This window comes from Hypanus sabinus, chromosome 10, assembly GCF_030144855.1.
Source record: "Hypanus sabinus isolate sHypSab1 chromosome 10, sHypSab1.hap1, whole genome shotgun sequence".
NCBI classification, from domain to species: Eukaryota; Metazoa; Chordata; class Chondrichthyes; order Myliobatiformes; family Dasyatidae; genus Hypanus; species Hypanus sabinus.
Window position 1 is genome coordinate 114274229 of NC_082715.1, and position 19756 is coordinate 114293984.

At 40.2% G+C, this 19756-nt stretch overlaps 1 protein-coding gene across 5 annotated transcripts in view; it reads left to right on the forward strand.

Moving 5' to 3' along the window:
* Positions 1–19756, forward strand: part of LOC132401000 (serine/threonine-protein kinase MRCK alpha-like) — a 573066-nt gene that overhangs the window by 437419 nt on the left and 115891 nt on the right. For all 5 annotated transcript variants that reach the window (XM_059982693.1, XM_059982697.1, XM_059982694.1 and 2 more), the window contains 2 exons: positions 3651–3756; positions 9179–9303. In XM_059982693.1, coding sequence (XP_059838676.1) covers positions 3651–3756; positions 9179–9303 — 231 coding nt within the window. The remainder of the gene's footprint in view (positions 1–3650; positions 3757–9178; positions 9304–19756) is intronic.

Below are 19756 nucleotides of genomic sequence, written 5' to 3' on the forward strand. Positions count from 1 at the left end.
GCAGTGAAAGCAAATGAATCTGCCCACCTAACATTAAACGTTCTGTTTTCTTCAGTCACTTTTCTTTTTTTAGAATTCTCCATAGTTAGCCTACCTTGGATCGAAAAATTAAAGAAATCGCGCACTGGCGGGTGTCAGGCATTGGCAGTGGTGACATATATTAATAGCGACAAAAACACATTTTATTTAGATTGTACAATATCACCATTATCTTCAAATTTAGAATTACATTTCAAAAACTAACAAACTAACATAAAATACATTTTAGTTAAATACTCATCATTTATTATCCAAAGCCACAGGGAGCCGCAGCACAGAGATGAAAGAGCTGCATGCGGCTCCGGAGCCGCGGGTTGCCGACCCCTGGTCTAGTCTGACACCAGCTAGTTTCACACGCGCGTACGTGTGCACTAACACCACTCCACCCCCTTCGCAATTTTTTTGCTGAATTCCTGCTAAAACATTGTTTACCTTATTTACATTTACATCATTTATTATATTGTAATTTGCCCTTTACTGTGCCTATTGTCTTGTTTATTAATTATTGTACTGTTTTGCACTGTTTTGTGCACTTTATGTAGTCCCGTGTAGGTCTGATATCTAATGAAGTTTTGTGTTGTTTCATGTAGCACCATGGTCCTGGAGGAATGTTGTTTCAGCAGTTATGTATTGTATTGTACCAGCAGTTATGGTTGAAATGACAATAAAAGTGACATGACTTGGCTTTTATACAGCTGCAACATGACTTCCTTTCTCTTGTACTCAAGTGTCCTGTCCAAAGAAGGCAAGCATGCCATATGGTTTTTTTTAACCACTGCGCTGCATGCATGGCCACTATCAGTGAGCTATGAAAATGGAGCCCCAGGATCCCTCTGTACATAAATCCATTGAAGAAGAGTTATATTATACTCAAGCTGGTCTTGTGAGCAACATATTCTGCCTGTGTAGTTCAAAACTCAATGGTATGAACATTAAACTTTCCAATTATCGGAACTTCTGCCCATAGTAGATTTCTAACACCCCTCCCCCTCCCCCAACCTCCTCCTGATCCTCCTCTGTTCTGCTCGGTTTTGTTCCCTTTCCCAACCTCAAACACCCTCATTATCCATTGTCTGTCTCTCTCCCACCCCCACCAAGGTGGTTACATTATCTGCAAGTTTTCCCTTCTTCCCCCCCTCCCCCCCCCCGTTTCTGTTTCTGGTTCCATCTGCCATTCATTTCTCTCCTTTAATACCTTTTTTAATTAAGTGATTCCAACTCTTTGTATTCCTGCTTATCCTCCAATGCTGTTTCCAATCTTCACCCTCCCTTCCTCCCACCGCACTCCTATTTACCTCTCACTTTTTTCCTCCCTTTTTCTGCCTGTCTGTCACCCAGATGCCACTGTCTCCCATCTCTACCCCACCACAGGTGCAACCCGCCTGTCATCTTTCACTTTTCCTCTAACCACCTATCACTTTGTGCTCCTATCTCATCATTACTCCCCCCCCCCACACAAACACACACACACACACACACACACACACACACACACACACACACACACACACACACACTTTCTTTACTAGCCATCTTCCTTCTCCACTCAAGGGCTTCAATCTGAAATGTTGGCAATTCCACCCGCAGATGCTGCTCAACCTGCTGAGTTCCTCCGGCTGATTGTTTGGTGCTCCAGGTTCCAGCATCTGCCCCCAGTCTCTTCTATCATGAGGATGAGACCATTGTTGGCCTAGCACAGAGTTGACGCCTTAGTTTCTGCTCCCAGTGATAATTGATTAGTCCACAACTGACTGCTAAATCTAAACAATTCAACTTCATTTAATACTAACTCTTACAGTTTTGAAAATTTTCAATAAAACATTATTTCTCGGTGTTATTAAATTTGAATATGTGTAGAAGTCAAAATAATCTGTAATATATTGTTAATGTGAATTGAGAAGCAATTAACAGTGATTGTTGTTTTAGGGGTATTTTGTTTTCGTCAGACATCCAAGCAGCAACATTATAAAGGATGTGTTTAAACTGATATATTGAAGTGACAAGCTTTGATTTATATTTCAGAATTTTAAAAATCTAATCACTGTATAATTCACTGTTGATGATGAGCTGTCCCTGCACTTACTTCAAATATACTTGTTGATTGAGTTATTTTAAGTAATGAAGCAATAACATGCATCTAACAGGGCAGACTCATATATTCATTACTCACTCGAGTCTGTGTTGTGCTTCTAACTTGGCAAAACGCACCATTTTTTTGCATTTACAATTATGGGATATTCAGACAGGTGGCGAAATACATGGTCAAAGGAATATGTTTCAGAAGAGAAGAAATGAGTTGTTTTGGGAGGAAATTCCAGACGAACCATAGGACTAATGCATAAGAAGTCAGGATTGAAAGTGTGCAGAGAGTTTAAAGAGTTTCTACAACATTTGAAACATTGCAGTTGTAACAGAGAATACTAGATCCTGCCAAGGAGAACATTCCTTTGAAAGCAGTATCCCCTTTCCACAGCCAGCTTCGGGTTCAGAAGTCTTAGTTTTTGGAAGTGAAGCAGTGGACTTGTTTCCCACTATTTTCTTGGAGTTCAAAGAAGCACTGAGTAACTTTAGTAGCAAGAAAATATTGACTGTTTTTCAAGTGGAACAAGCAATAACTGTATTATTTGAACAGAGTTGTTGTTTAGATCAATGTTCATAAGTGCTTTCAGCAGCTGACTGTTGGGATTGGTCCCTTCCAATATACATTCATAACTTGAGGTAAATGTGTAGTCCTTTTTTGCAGTTTTCTGATGAATTTTGGGGGAGGGAAATAATTAGTATTTGAACCAGTGATAAACCATTGAAGGCTATGGACCAAAGCATGGGAAGGGAAATGGGATTACTGCAGATAGGTACAATGGGTGGCTTAGAGATGATGGGTGAGAGGGCCTTTTTATGTGGTACTTGTAATCCTCTGAATTACAATTGTAAATGCAAATTGTAAATATGAACCTATGCAACCTATGTGTATGCAATGTTTTACAAAGCATTAAAGAGTGTTGGAAGTAGGTTCTTTAGAAACTGACAAAGGCAAATTGGATAAAAACATGAAGTGAAAAAAAACTGCAGGACATTCAGAAGAATGCAGGTGCTCCTGGAAGTGTTGTTGTGAAGAACTGTGTAGAAATGCTAATCTTTTACCTCTTTTTTTTGTGTATCCCATTCACTTTTGACTGTTGCTATTATATAGTCTCCAGCAACCTTTCATGCAATGTTTTCTGTTCTAAATAGCTTCATCATGATCAACTTTAACTGGAGATTGTCATTAGGACTGTGCAAAACCATATACTTATATCTTCAGGACAGGAACAGAACATTTTAAGTTTTTCCTGTGACTGCAGTGCACATTCAGTATGACAGCTGAGCCTTGAAGACAAGGGAATCAAATTCTTTAAAATGTTGAACTATTTAAACTGCCTGTTCCTTTAAATTTATCCCAGCCAACCACATTACATTGCAGCCACATTCTAGAATTAACATGCATGAATGCATTCAACATGGTGCTATGTCTTCCGTGTATATGATATGATGCTTTGTGAAATGTAACAGTTTATAGGTGGGTTCATGCTTTTGAATTATGTGTTTATCTACATATATATTTGTTAATACAGTCAAAATGAAAGGGAAGAGTTTGAAGGCGAATTTAAGCAGAAATATGAGCGAGAGAGGATCATGCTGATTGAAGACAACAAGAAGCTATCAAATGAACTTGATAAGGTGAGACTTTCCTGATACTCTGTGCAATATTTTGTACCCATGTGTGGAACAAATTCCATAGTCTAGAATTACTGGAGGCAGTTCAGCTTTGTGTGGGAAGGTCTAGTGTCTCCCCAGATTGAAAGTATGTTATAAATGATCTGTTTGCAGCTGTGAACAAATGGGTATTTTGAATATCCAATTACTTTTTTTGTTACTTTTTGTTCTTTGCACCTTTTCAGTTTCCATGCTGTTTTAAATGTGAAGTAATCGGTCCTTTGCAGCTGATCTACATTTATAAGTAACATTAGCAAATTTGCTGATGACACAAAGCTGGGTGGCAGTGTGAAATGTCAGTAATATGTTATGAGAATGCAGGGTGACTTGACAGGTTGGGTGAGTGGGCAAATGTATGGCAGATGCAGTTTAATTTGGATAAATGTGAGGTTATCCACTTTGGTGGCAAGAACAGGAAGGCAGATTACTATCTAAATGGAGTTAAGTTAGGAAAAGAGGAAGTACAACGAGATCTAGGTGTTCTTGTACATCAGTCAATGAAAGCAAGCATGCAGGTACAGCAGGCAGTGAAGAAAGCTAATGGCATGCTGGCCTTTATAACAAGAGGAATTGAGTATAGGAGTAAAGAGGTCCTTCTGCAGCTGTACAGGGCCCTGGTGAGACCCCACCTGGAGTATTGTGTGCAGTTTTAGTCTCCACATTTGAGGAAGGACATTCTTGCTTTTGAGGGAGTGCAGCGTAGGTTCACAAGGTTAATTCCCAGAATGGCGGGACTGTCATATGTTGAAAGATTGGAGCGACTGGGCTTGTATACACTAGAATTTAGAAGGATGAGAGGGGATTTGATTGAGATATATAAGGTATTAAGGGATTGGACACGCTGGAGGCAGGAAGCATGTTCCCGCTGATGGGTGAATCCAGAACTGGAGGCCACAGTTTAAGAATAAGGGGTAGGCCATTTAGAACAGAGATGCGGAAGAACTTTTTCACCCAGAGAGTGGTGGATATGTGGAATGCTCTGCCCCAGAAGGCAGTGGAAGCCAAGTCTCTGGATGCATTCAAGAGAGAGTTAGATAGAGCTCATAAATAGCGGGGTCAAGGGATATGGGGAGAGGGCAGGAACGGGGTACTGATTGTGTATGATCAGCCATGATCACAGTGAATGGCGGTGCTTGCTAGAGTACCCTTTCAGGTATCATTCTGGAGAGGTTTATTGAATACCACACATCTACCAGCCTTACATATTTATGCGCTTACAGCATGCTCAGTACAATATTTTTTTAAATGAAGCCAACCCTGTAAGATTCTTACATATTTCTTAAAGGCCTGTTGAGACATAAAACAAACAGATTTGCCTCTGATAAAGAATATATGAAATCTATCTAGCTTCATGAATTTTACATTGAAATATAAGAAAACCCATGTAAGTTGATTTTGCAATCAGGATTTCAAATGGGGTTGATCAGGTAATCAAAGATCACATTTATTTTAATCTTTTACTTACAGGAAGGGTGTGTAGTTTGATGAACATTGTTTAACAAAGTTCAAACTCTAGTTAGAAATGTATTGAGAGTCAGATGGTACAGAGGGAAAAATCTAGAACAATCTAGTGTTGTACTGTAATGAAATGGTGAGGGTGAAGGTCACATCTGTCATTTTCAACCAATGCATCATTTTTCAGTTAAAGATCTTGTGGTGCAATTTAAAAAGAACTGAATGATCTCCTAGATCCTGATTAACATCTAGTGCCGAAAGATTAGCCATCAGTTCAGTACGCGTCCGTACCTAAGGCATGCAATACACTGGAAAAGCATTGTTAATGATTCCAAGGTGCCTATGGAGGCTATTTGGAGTCCAGATATTGTAGTGTGGGTGGGGGTGCATTTTGGCAGTACATACACCATCACTTGAAAACTAAAATTGACCCTCTGGCCTCTGAATGTGCCACATCATATACTATGTAACCACAAACCACAAAGAAATTTAACTATTTATACATAGCTATATTTAGAAAGTCATTTATATGCACCTGTCTTTTTCCAAGAATATTATATTTATGCTGACAATTCTGTCAGTATTTAACACTGGAATTCCCTGTGGTTACAGTTGAGGTCTCCGCTAACTGGTAGCAATGCGATAGCTTCTTTATCACCAACCAACAGCAGAGTCTTTAAGTTAATCCATCCTGTTGTTTCCCATCATGAATTTCCTTTAGATTCTCAATTTCACTTTTCTTGCTGGTCATTAAGAATACAAAAACTGTAGCGAATATGGCAAGGCATTCAGAACATAACAGACTATAAGACCACACTGTGCATCAATGACAGTGACACCTCTCTTCCTAAAAGGTTGAATGCCTTCTACACTGAACAATGTGCTAACGAGAAAGGACCTCCTCTCCTCAAGAAGTGGGTACTCTGGCCACAGCTGATATGAGGAAGGCACTAGTCAGGGTCAACCTACACAAAGCTGCAGGGCCTGACAACATTCCTGGTCAGGTGAGAGACTGTCTGGCCCAGCCAGCAGATGTTCTCATGGACATCTCTGAAGCAGTCCACTGACCCTTCAGGGTTCAAGGCTGCCACCATCATCCCAGTGCCCAAGAGGCCGATGGTAACCTGCCTTAATGGCTATCGTACAGTGGCACTAACCACAATAATAATGAAGTGCCTTGAGCAGCTAGTCATAAACTGCATGAAATCCTGCCTTCCTACGACATTGGCTCCTGAATATAGTATGGAATATCAGTTAGCATATTCCCCAAATTGGTCCATTAATGATGCAATAGCCTCTGCTCTGTACCATCCCACCTGAAGAATGGTGTAAGAGTACTGTTCACCGACATTAGTTTGATGTTCAGTACAATCATTCCTCAGAAGCAAGTGGGCAAACTGTCCTTGATGAGTCTCAACACCTCCCTCTTGCTTCATCACACAGAGCACCAGACCCCCACCCTCCGGGCTCAGTCCGCTTGCTGTTCATGCTGTTGACGCATGAGTGTACTGCTAGATCCAGCTCTAACCATATCATTAAGTTCACTGATGATACAACAGTGGTTGGCATTATCAGCAATATTGATGAGTTGGCATACAGAAAGGAGGTGACTGGTTTGTGGACTGGTGTGAATTCAACAACTTGAGTCTCAATATGGACAAGACTAAAGAGATAATAGTGGAACTCAGGAAGATGCAGGTTCACCACTCCCAACTGCACAATAATGGCTCTTCCCATGGAGGGAGTCAGGAGCACCAGTTTTCTTGGAGTGGGCATCGCAGATAATACCACCTGGTCCCTCTATACCACCTTTTTAGTCAAGAAAACAAAGCAGTGCTTTCACTTCCTGAGATGATTGAGGCTAGCAAGGCTCCCCAGTCCCATTCTAACCACATTTTAACTGAGCACCATTGAGAGTGTTCTGAGCAGCTGTATCACTGTCTGGCATGGTAATTGCAAGGCATCCAACCACCCAGCTACCATGACAGCACCAGTAGCAGTAATACTGCTGTAATTTTACTGATTTTATATGCACTTCATGTTATTTTGTACAACTACAGAATACATTTTATTATTTGTTAATAATATTATGTTAATATTATCATCTGGTAAGATGGCATGGTGTTCAGACACAACGGCCTCTAAGGGGCCAACCAAAGGTGCTTTTTTCTTTGCTAAATGTGTTTTTTATGATCATAAGACTATACTGCACTCAAAGAACAGTGGGTAAAGCAGGCGGCACAGTAAGCTACTCGCCCAGTGAGTTATTTAGAGCAGCCAGCCAGGATGTCATACGGGTTGGCTGGTAGACCAAAGAAGGAAAAGCCAGCTGGCGGGTTGGAGGAACTGGACTGGATTTGTAGGAGCTGACCTGGGTGCAGAACATACAGCTGCCTGCTACTGGAAGGCATCAGAATTACTGCGCGAAGGTGGTGTTCAGTGTAACCATGGGTGATTGTCTTGGACGTTACTCTTACGATTACAAGACCCTGTTGGACGTTGATAATGCAAGATGCTACAGGCCTGTTTCCCTTGTTTGGTGGCGTGAAAGACAGTGAGGCAGTGGTTTGGCCTCAGTTGTACTGAGGAATAGACCTCAAGCCATGGGCTTGCCTGCTGCTGCAACTCAGGTAAGGAGGCACTGGAGATGGGCATCAATGCTGCTCTCCAGTGTTTGATCAGTGGAATGACAGGCTGTATTGCTGAAGGATATACTGTCAATTTACATGACATGCTACTCAAGGTCTTGGACTATATATGTGTTTTCTTGCATGGCTATATTTTTTTTCTCTCCCTGTTTTGAATGTGCTGTGAATGTTTTGCACCTTGGCCCCAAAGGAATGCTGTCTCATTCAGTTGTATCCATGTATGGTTGAATGATAAATAAATTTGATTTGCTTTGATATTATTTTATGTGCTATATGTGATATATGGACTGCATTTTGCACCTTGGTCCCAGAGGAGTAAAGTTTCGTAGCTGTATACCTGTGTACAGCTTAATGACAATAAACTTGAACTTACAAATTACGATGATCGATGAAATATAATAATGAATTTCTGGATAAAGGGCATCCTTAATGCCTTCATATTTTAGATACTGCTCCAAGCACTTTATCCTGATTGGATTATAGTGAGGCCAGTTGTATGTCCTGCTAATTTGATGTTTCTCATATTCTGATACTAACTGCTCTTGATGTTGTGCTTTGGAGTTATCAACAAAGCAATGGCCCAACAAACCATACAATTTGAAGAATGTTACTTCAGAAATATGGGAGCAAGTATAGGCGAGTTGCCTTTGTTTTGAATGCTTCTTTGCTAGGAGTTGGTACTACAGGCTGGGTATCAGATGGTTTTTCCATTTTTTTTTAGCAGTCAAGTTCCTATGTTTTGCTCTGGTCAATGGTTCATTTCCCTATAAATCAAACCATTGTTATTGTTAGATTAAGGTTGGACTCAGACTGTTGCTTTTATTGTGTTATTCTTGTAGCTTTAGATTTATTTATGCTTGCTTACATGTTTGCACAATCACCTGTCTGTTAACTTTTCACAACTTGTAATACACTTAGTTCTATATTTCTGAAGCTTCTTTGTCTGCAAAACTGTGGTGTGATTCTGTCTGTGCCTGATGGACAGCTTTCATATCTAAATTGGTCAGGACTGGTCTGCAGTATAAAAGGTGAGCACGTGATCAAATTCCTATATTACAGTTAGTTAATGTTATCTTGCTTGCTTGCAGGAACAGGTTGATCCTGTTTGGCCTGTACTATGATGTTCATCTAATAAAGTGACTGTAACCATAACATTGGCACCTCATTCTTGACTTCTGAAGAACCTTCTAAAGAACATAATCTCCAGATCTAACATTATTGAGTTGGAAGTAACACTTAAGTCATATATATCCAATCTAATCTTCGCTCTTGCTCCTGAACAGCTCACAGGGAAGTTTGAAAAGCTGACTGCAAGCAACAAACAAATGGAGGAAGAGTTACGGGACCTAGCAGATAAGAAGGAATCTGTGGCACACTGGGAGGCCCAAATCACAGAGATCATCCAATGGTTAGTTATTTGTTAATGAACAGTGCTGCAGAACAATGTTCACTAACTGCTTCTTTCAGAGATTTTTTTTCTGGAGTACAGTCACTATAAACCAACTTTGCAATTATAATGTGAAACCAGAGAACAAAATCTTACTGTGCTATAATTCTCCTTACGGGTGTGAGTGTTGCTGTCATCCCTAATTGTCCTTGGGGAGATGATGATGGTGATCAGCCACCTTGAATCACTGAAGTCATTCTGGTGAAGGTGCTGCAACAGAGTTGAGTTGGGAATTCCAGGGTAGACTCTTTATCATTCCCAACAACTTTTGCTTCTGCTAGATTTACAAACCTGCTGTCTGCTGCACATTGACAAATGCACCACTGTGCAAAAGTCTTAGGCACCCTAGCTATAGATACGTGCTTAAGACTTTTACACTGTACTGTAGATTCTACCATCAGCAGGCTCTTTTGTCTTAGTTGGTCCGGTTGCATTTCAGGCCATAGGTAGAGGGACAAAAACATGGCTTTGGAAGAATATTTGTACAAAACATTTCTTACTCTCAGGACATTCTAAACTCACCACAGCAATAAAGCACAATTGCAAGAACAAGTTTGTGAGCACTTTGCAGTTACCTGGTTTTCTGCATTAATTACTCATAAAATGTCGTCTGATCTTCATCTTATTCACAATAATAGACAAACACAATCTGCTTGAACTAATAACACATAAATAATTGTACTTCTCATCAGTGCTAAGCACACCATTTCAATAATCACAGTCTAATTTCAAAAGAATATGTGAACTTTCAGAGTTATGTCTTCTACAAAAGCAATTTGGAGTCAGGTGTTCCAATCATTGAGATGAGATTGGAGGTGAGAGTTTAGAGGTGCCCTGTCCTTTAAAAAGACACACAAAGTCAGGTTGTTGACAGAGCCTAATCTTCTCAAGAAAGATCTATATGTGCACCATGCCTCGATCAAAACAACTTTCAGAGGACCTTAAAAGAGGAATTGTAGATATACAGGAAACTGGAAAAAACTTGAGTGTTCGTCAGTCCACAGTATGAAAAATTGTCGACAAATGGAGGAAATTCAGTACTGTTGCTACTCCCCCCGAGGCGTGGGCATCATGCAAAGATCACACCAAGAGCACAACTTGCAATACTGAAGAAAGTGAAAAGGAACCCAAGGGTAACAGCAAAAGACCTGCAGAAATCTCTAGAACTTGCTAAAGACTCTATTCATATGTCCACTATAATAAAAACACTGAACAAGGACAGTGTAGATGGAAGGACACCACAGAGGAAACCTCTGCTCTCCAAAAAAAAACACATTGCTGCAACTCCCAAGTTTGCAAAACGCCACCTGGATATTCACAATGCTTCTGGACAGTTTTCTTTGGACAGATGAGAGAACATTATGGCAGAAATGCACATTGCAATGTTTGGAGGGAAAAGGGCACTGCACACCAACACCAAAACCTCATCCCAACTGTGAAGCATGGTGAATGGAACATCATAGTTGGGGGCTGCTTTGCTGCCTCAGGGCCTGGACAGCTTACAATCATAGAGGGAACAATGAATTCAAAATTGTATCAAGACATTTTACAGGAGAATGTCAGGGTACCAATCTGTCATTTGAAACTTAATAGAAATCGGATGATGCAACAAGACAATGATCCAAAAAACAAGAGTAAATCGACAACAGAATGGTTTAAAAAGAAGAAAATTCATGTTTTGGGATGGCCAAGTCAGAGTTCAGAGTTTAACCCAATTGAGATGCTGTGGCATGACCTGAGGAGGGCTGTTCATGCAAGGTATCCCAGAAATATTGATGAACTAAAACAGTTTTAAAGGGAGTAATGGTCTACGATTCCTCCTCACCATTGTGCAATTCTGATAAGCAGCTACAGGAAACATTTAGTGGAGGTTATTGCTGCTAAAGGAGGTTCTACAGTTAGTAAATGCATGCGTTCACATACTTTTTCCATCCAGGACTGTGAATGATTAAATCATGTGTTCAATAAAGACATGAAAAGTACAATTGCTTGTGTGTTAATAGTTTAGGCAGAATGAGTTTGCCTATTATTGTGACTTGGATGAAGATCAGACCACTTTTTATGAATAATTAATGCAGAAAACCAGAAAATTGCAGAAGGTTCACAAACTTTTTATTGCATCTGTACGTGGAATGTAGTCTCTGACATACTGGAGAAAACGTTGAAGCCAGTTAACACAGAGCAAGTTCCCACATGAGAGAGTGATGTGATAATTCATTATTGTAATGTTCAGGATATTGTTACATTCTATTTTAGTCAGTAAGCAAACAAAGCTTCAGTTTACACCTTGTTGGATATACTGACCCTGGGGTAAGATTTGAATGTACAACTTTGCAACTTGGGTCCATAAATTCTTAAAACTTCATGATTTCGTTTTCATCATCAATATGTTCTTCTTAGCTTTTTGTGTAAAATTCAGATTGAGTCAGTGGGTTGGGAACACCTCCTTTAAATACAAATGCCAACGAACTGGTTAAAGGAATTTGTGCTTCAAATCCCCTTCATGGTTTATTTCAGTAATCACCAGTCATAATGCAGAACAGCAACTTTTTCATTTCTCTCCAGTGATACAGAGCAAGTGGAATTGAAGTAAACATGTAAGTGGATGAACAGATGAGCTAACGGGTGATAGTAGATATACGATTATAGGTAGATTTGCTATAACAGGATCGTTGCATTTCTAAGAAGCTTTACATTATAAAATGTCATATTTTAGCAGAGCAGGCAGTAGTTACCTTCAAAGCATAGATTGAAACAGAAGTAATGCAAATAATGCCCCCTAATTCATCAATCGCATTATAAACAGTTCACATTATGGAAACATGCTTTCTAACAGAATGCACTCTAAATTTCTTCTCATAAATAGAAGTCTTTGCTGTAGCCCTCCTCCCTATGCCTACATTTGTGTCTCTAATTAGGTAACTAGGACAATTCTACTGACCTACATAAGCTAAGTATGCCTAAATTGCTGCAGCATCCCAGCAAAGGTGAGAATCTATTAAAGAGCTGAGAAGAGATCTTTTAAAAAAATAATTTGTAGAATTTTATTTATGTCAGTGTGTTGTACTCCTATTTTTGTTAACATAAGCTGAATTTAATTTTGATGTTAAAAGAAAGCTTAGATTTGATCTAGGCCTTTGTTGAGTTTTAATGATATTCTTGCTGGTTTGGGAAGTACATCACTGGCAGGGATTTAGAAAACAAGCCTTGCTCTTTAGCAATCCATGCTTTTTGGGTATCTTACCATATATAATGTGCACCTTTGCGCATGTGATTATCCTAATACGGCTTTGCTGGATCTAATCCAAAAGTGAAATAGAAACTTAGTGAAGTGAGAACAGATGTTGGCCCAACCACAGGTTTGACTGATGCAGCTTGTGCTGACTTACCATGTATAAGATTTAACTATGAAAAGCAAACCAGCAGGTTCACCCTGTCAACTTCTATTTCTCATGAGTGTGATAACTGTCTACTTGCTGATTTTCATTGAGCTGCTCACTTGCTGTGAACACTCCTGATTCTGTACTGAACCCTGTCAGAGGCATACAGACTTGACTTGCCCCTGTTTTATTTGGATCAGAGGCTTCAAAACTAATTAATTATTTGAAATGTTCCTTTATATTTAAAAATGCAGTTATTTCCAGAATTAAAGAAGCATATAATGCATGCGTCATGAGCAATACAGCAGAGATGCAAATCCTTCAGTCCAAGGAGTCCACACTGACCACGGTGCCCATCCAGCCAGTCCCAATGTGCTGCATTCAGCCCATAACCCTCCAAATCCCACCCTTCCATTTACCTATCCAAGTGCTTTTTAAATGATATTATTGTACCTGCCTTAACCACTTCCTCTGGCAGCTCATTTACTCACCATCCTCTCTGGGAAAAATGTCCCTTAGGTCATTTTTAAATCTTTCCCCTCCCATCCTCAACCTCTGCCCTAGCCTAGGGAGAAGACTATGACTATTCACTTTATCTAGACCTTTCATAACATTAAACACTTCCATAAGGTTGCCTTTCTTTTTCCAATGTTCCAAGGAGCTGGTAAGTTGTGCCTTTTGTCCGTGGGTTGATCCTTCGTCAGACTGAAACTGTGATGCTGTAAAGAAATGGAGATGAGGATAAAATAAGACCCTGGCTTTATTGGTTTAGGTAGATGTTGAAAATCTCCTGGTATGTTTCAGAGATGAGCAGCAAGAGCCCCATCACCGCCCCCCCCCCCCCAAATCTCCAGAGCAAACTTCTTCAATCAAAGAAATACATTAACTAGTTAGTTATTTTATTGCTGTTGGAGGATTTTGCTGGATCTGATCCAACATAAATAATATGGACTGCACTTCACAGTAATTAATTGTCTACGAAGCATCTTCCAGTGTGTTAAAGTATCATATAAATGCAAGTCTTTATTTATAAAGCCTTAATGTCAGAATAGAAGGCTGACCCAAATAAATAGAACATGCACTATTAGCTAAATTATAATAATGGGAATTCCTGTGTTAGTCCTACATTGGCAGAGTTTTATTTAGCATGATAGGATGTGGCTAAACTGAGGCCATAGGGATCTTATTGATATCACTATAATAACCTAGCTGGTCTGAGCAAGTAAGCTTCAGATGCTTTAATGAGAACTGCCTAACCTAAATTAAGTGTGAGAAAAGCAAATGATGTGAGGCACTAATTACATCACCTCATTTATCTGTATTGAAACCCATTTGGGCTGAGGAGTGACTAAATGGATTTCAATATAGGTAAGTGTGCCGTGATTTATTTTGTAACGTAAAGCCACTATAGATCTTGCACATGAATGGTAGAGCAGTGGGAATGTAATGGAACAGAAGACCATTAGATAAAGGAGCAGAATTAGGCCATTTGCCCCGTCAAGTCTGCTCTGTCCACCATTTCATCATGACTGATACATTTCCCTCTCAGCCCTAATCTCCTGCTTTGTCCTGCTTTCCTTTCATGCCCTGACTAATCAAGAACCTATCAACCTCTGCCTTAAATATACTCAATGACTTGACCTTCACAGCCATCTCTGGCAACAAAGTCCACAGATTCACCACCCTCTGGCTGAAGAAATTTCTCCTCATCTGCATTCTAAAAGGACACCCCTCTATTCTGAGACTATGTCCTTTGGTCTTGGACTTCCCCACGTAGGAAACATGCTATCCACATCCACTCTTTCAAAGCCATTCAACATTTGATAGGTTTCAATGAGATCACCCCTCATTCTTCTGAATTCTTGTGAGTATAGGCCCAGAGCCAAACCCTCTTCATATGACAAGCTTTTCAATACTATAATCATTTTCTTGAACCTCCTTTGAACCCTGTCCATTGGCAGCACATCCTTTCTTAGATAAGGGGCCTAAAGCTGCTCACAATACTCCAAATGAGGCCTCACCAATGCTTTATAAAATCTCAACATTGCATCTTGCTTTTATACTCTAGTCCTTTTGAAATGAATGCTAACATCACATTTGCCTTCCTCATCACCAACTCAACCTGCAAATCAACTTTAGGGAATCCTGCACAAAAGCTCCTAAGTCCCTTTTTGCTTCAAATTTTTGAATTTTTCTCTCCATTTAGAAAATAGTCTATGTTTTTATTTCTTCTACCAAAATCCATGATTATACACTTCCCAACACTGTATTCCATCTGCCACTTCTTTGCCCATTTCCTAATTTGTCTGTTTTTCTGTTGTAGCCATTTTACTTCCTAAAAACTACCTGCCCCTCCACCTATCATTCTATCATCTGCAAACAGAGCCACCGATTCCATCATCTAAGTCATTGACATACACGTAAAAAGTATCAGACCCCTGTGGAACACCACTAGTCATCAGCAGCCAACAAGAAAAGGCTCTGTTTATTCCCACACTCTGCCTCCTGCCAATCAGCCACTACTTTATCCATGCTAGAATCTCTCCTGTAATACCATGGGCTCTTAACTTGTTAAGCAACCTCATGTGTGACACCTTGTCAAAGGCCTTCTGAAAATCCAAGTACACAACATCCACCGTTTCTCCTTTGTCTATCCTACTTGTTATTTCTTCAAACAATTCCAACAGTCTGGCTCGATTTTCCCTTGAGGAAAGCACGCTGACGATAGCCTATTTTATCATGTGCCTTCAAGTACTCCGATAAGTGGTGTCACAGATAGACAGGGTGGTAAAGCTGGCATTTAGTATACTGGCCTTCATCAGTCAGGGCCTGGGTATAGAATTGGGACATTACGTTATGGTTGTTTATGTCATTAGTGAGACTGCACTTGGAGTATTCTGTACAGTTTTGGTCAACATGGTTAGCAAAAATGTGGTTAAACTGGAAAGAGTGCAGAAAAGATTCACAAGGATATTAGTCGGGCCTGTAACTAGAGATCCTGAGTTATAGGCAGAGGTTGGGCAGGCTGCGTCTTTATTCCCTGGAATGTGAGAGAATGAGGGACAACCTTACAGGTGTTTAAAATTATGAGAGATGTAGCGAAGATGGTCAGTAACAGCCTTTTCTCCAGAGTAGGGGAGTCCAAAACCAGGGACATTGATTTAGATCGGAGTTTCCCATCCTGGGGTCCACAGACCCCTCAGTTAATGGTATGGCTCCATGTCAGAACACTGATTTTGAGTAAGAGGGGAAACAAATTAGAAGGTGCTCACGGGGCAGCTTTTTCACACAAAAGGTAGTGAGCATATAGAGTAAGCTAAAAAAGTTCAAAGGTTCACTGTCAAAGCATGTATGCAGTATACAACTCTGAGATTCAGATAGCCTCGAAGCAAGGAAAACCAGGTTAAGAGAAACAGCAATCCCACCCCCACAGCTGCAAAAAAATGTAAAAACCAAAAGACTGGAAAAAGTCCCAAGTCCAATTCATAAATGCAGAACCATTATAACATCCTCTGACATTGGAAGAAAGATCACTCAAATGCAGAGGCCTATCCTTTTGACACAGCAAGCTACCACAGACTCCTCCTCAGGCAGCAGAGGGACCATCAGCGATCAAAAAGTAAGCAGTTGGCGCTGAACTATCACACACCTTCCACATATGCCTCAATGTTTCATTCTTCCCCATTGCTTTAACTGGTGATTAATGGATGCTTTAATCAGTGAAATGGAATCAAACATCGCCTTGCATGTTTAAGCTTCTTCACCTTGTGGGTGTTTGAGCTCACACTTTTCTGGAATCTTCTTGGAGACGGTAAAGTACTAGATCACTCAATCAATCTCCAAACTGTAAATTGCAGGCTCTAACACTTCCAAAAACACATCTAAAATGAAAAACAGATGTGAAAGAAGTGAAATAAACACTTTTGTGCACTATCTGGAAGATTTTGACCAAGGAAATATTGTGCACAGGCACCACCTCACCAGGTATTGACTAGGTGCTACCAGTAAAAGTCACTTTGGCAGGTAAAATAGTGTCAGTTAACAAGTACTTGGATAGGTACCTTGAAAAGAAAGGCCTGGAGAGATAGACAATGTGGTTGGTATAGACTTATTGGGCTGAAGGTCCTGCATGCATGATATATTGCTCTATGACACACAGTCCTTGTTTCCACCTTTCTGAGTTACTTCTCATGGTAGATCTAATCCCCTCATTCCTGACCAAATAACAACTGATGAGTGTGTTTAACTGGGACAGGTGATGAATGGCATCCTATAGTCTGCATGCACTTTTGTAATAATTCAGAATGAATAGTATACTAATCTAATTTTACATCCTATGAACTTCAAAGCAATGTTACTTCAGTAATAGAATAAAGTCTGCATGAACTGATTTTTACATTTTAACATTTTCTGTTCAAGGCTGCTTCACTATCAAATCTGTTCACGAATAAGTAGTTTTCTGCTTTGAACCTTGGGCATCTGGTGCCATCTTGTGGTAATGCAGTCTTTCTCAACTACAAGCGACTAAAACAATGAGGAAATGTAGACCGTTAAATATTTGAAAACACTTTAATTTGTTGCACAGCTGGTTTTTTTTTAATATCCCACCTCACTGCAAGCAATAATAAAACAAAACAAATGCCTGTGGTCTGGAGCCTTGCAGTCTGGAAGGAATTTAGCTGTGAAGGAGCTAAATAGCATAAGAGAGAGAAGAGCAGAACACTTCCTTGTGCTGAACAGAGGCAGTAGAAATAGGAGCAAAGTAAACGATAAATCAGAGACTGATCTCAATTGGAACTTCCATATTCAGAGGAGTTGAATGTATTAAACATTAATTTGATACAAGAATACCAAAGTGTGGGGAGCTTGGAATAATTTAAGAACCACATACTGTAGATGATGTGAAAGCAAGCTGGTGAACTAGTTTCTGACAAAATTCTGATGAAAGGAGCCAAATCAAGACAGTTGATAATAGTGAATGCTGGCAGCCTTGTTAGCATCACCCACTTCAGGAGAAAAATAAAAGTATAGCACACAAGGATACAAACAAGAAATTAGAAGCAAGAGTAGTTCACCGAACACTTCAAACCTGAACAATAATTCAGTTTGATTACATCCTGAACTCCTCTTCTGCACTTCCAGGTGGCTCTCAGTTCCCAATCTTTCAAAAAATTACCTACCTTTTTAAATACCTTCGCTGACTTAGTCTTTACAACCATCTGAGGTAGAGAATTCCTGAAATTCACCATCTGCCTCCAAAGGTAAAATATCCTTTCTTAAAATTGCAGCAGGATCTAGACCAGCTGGAACAATTGGATGGATGAAGAATAGCAAACAAGAATGATGTGTTGAACTGTGAGAGGTTAAACCAGGGTGGGACTTACATAGTGAGTGGTAGGGCACTGAGAAGTGCAGTTGAACAGAGGGGTCTGGGAATGCAGATTTATAATCCCTTGAAAAGGATGTCATGGGTAGATAGAGTTGTAAAGGAGCTTTTTACATATTGAGCTTCATAAATCAAAGTACTGAGTACAGGAGTTGGGATGTTAAGCTGAAGTTGTATAAAATCACCTATCACCACCTCCTGGGTCCTTCTTCCTTTTATGATTCCTCTTATGATCCATACTCTTGTCCTGTCATTCCTTACTATCTAACCTTTTATCTTTTCTACCCATCTGTCTTCACCTATTAACTTATAGCTCTCCTCCTTTAACTCCCCCAACCTTTTTATTCTGGTGTCTTTTCAGACCTGAAAAAAAGGTTTTAGCCTCGAGCATCAACTGGGTGTGGAGGGCTATGGTCCAGGTGCAGGTCAACGGGACGAGGCAAAGTAAGAGTTTGGTATGGACTAGATCAGTCAAAGTGCCTATTTCTGTGGTGTAGTGCTCTATGATTCTAAATAAGGAGCCAAAATATATGCACAGCTGAATTCAGCCTGACACTACATTCTAGTAATAATTCTCATCTTTAAACTTTAAACCCCAAGTCATTTTTCCTTCCTGTGCTGCATCTGTATGCTCACCTTTTGTGTTTCAGATTCAGATTCATTCATTTATCACAGGAATATCAAAACATATTGTGAAATGCGTCATTTGCATTCGCAGCTGACACAACCTAATGATGTGCTGGGGCAGCCTGCAAGTGTTGCCAGGCTTTTCAGCACCAACATAGAATACTCACACTGCTTGACAGAACAACACGGAACACAACATGCAATAAAACAACAATAGCAAAGCCCTAATCTTCCTTCTTTCTCTCTCTCGCTCTCCCTCTCCCTCTCCCTCTCCCTCAGGCCTTGAACTTCCAGGCTTCCACTTGACCTTCAGGCTCTAATTTTTGAGATCGACTCCAGGACTTGATCATGAGAACGTTTGAGAAGTCAGGGTTATGACTTTGAACTCTGACTTGTTGATCACAGGACCTTAAACACTAGGCTTCGATCTTTGGTCTCACCAATTTGCATACCTAGGGGGTCACCAGCCCCTCCTGCCCACACAAGACTGCAATTCTGGAACCCAATGCCTCACTGAACTGACCAAGGTGGTACCAGCCCATGACCTCACTGGACTCCTGGTCCAACATCAACCACAAATGTACTTCGTCCTGCATCTGTTTTGCTGGCCTTCAAACACAGAGCAGAGGCCTGCACTTTGACCTGACCTCTAACTTGCCACATCCCTGTCCCTAAACCCTAATCTGTTCCCTAACTCCCCTCTCTGACCCCAAAGCCATCTCTATGAACCGAATAAACTAAATCTGAGCCACAACCCTGACATATGAACTCCTGGATCCCTCTGCATTTTACTCATTTGCAATGTCTGAGACTTTGAATTTGATTCTACCTATCGAACAGCATGACACCACTATTTCCTACATTAAGCTCCATTTGCTAAGCTTCTGCTCACTCCCTCAACCTGTATATATCCTGTTACAGTTTAATTGTTCTCAACACAAGATGGCCTTTCATCTTTTTATGTCATCAGCAAGATTGAACTTTAAGAATGAACCAAGTCATTAGTTCCATTTTTGCAGTC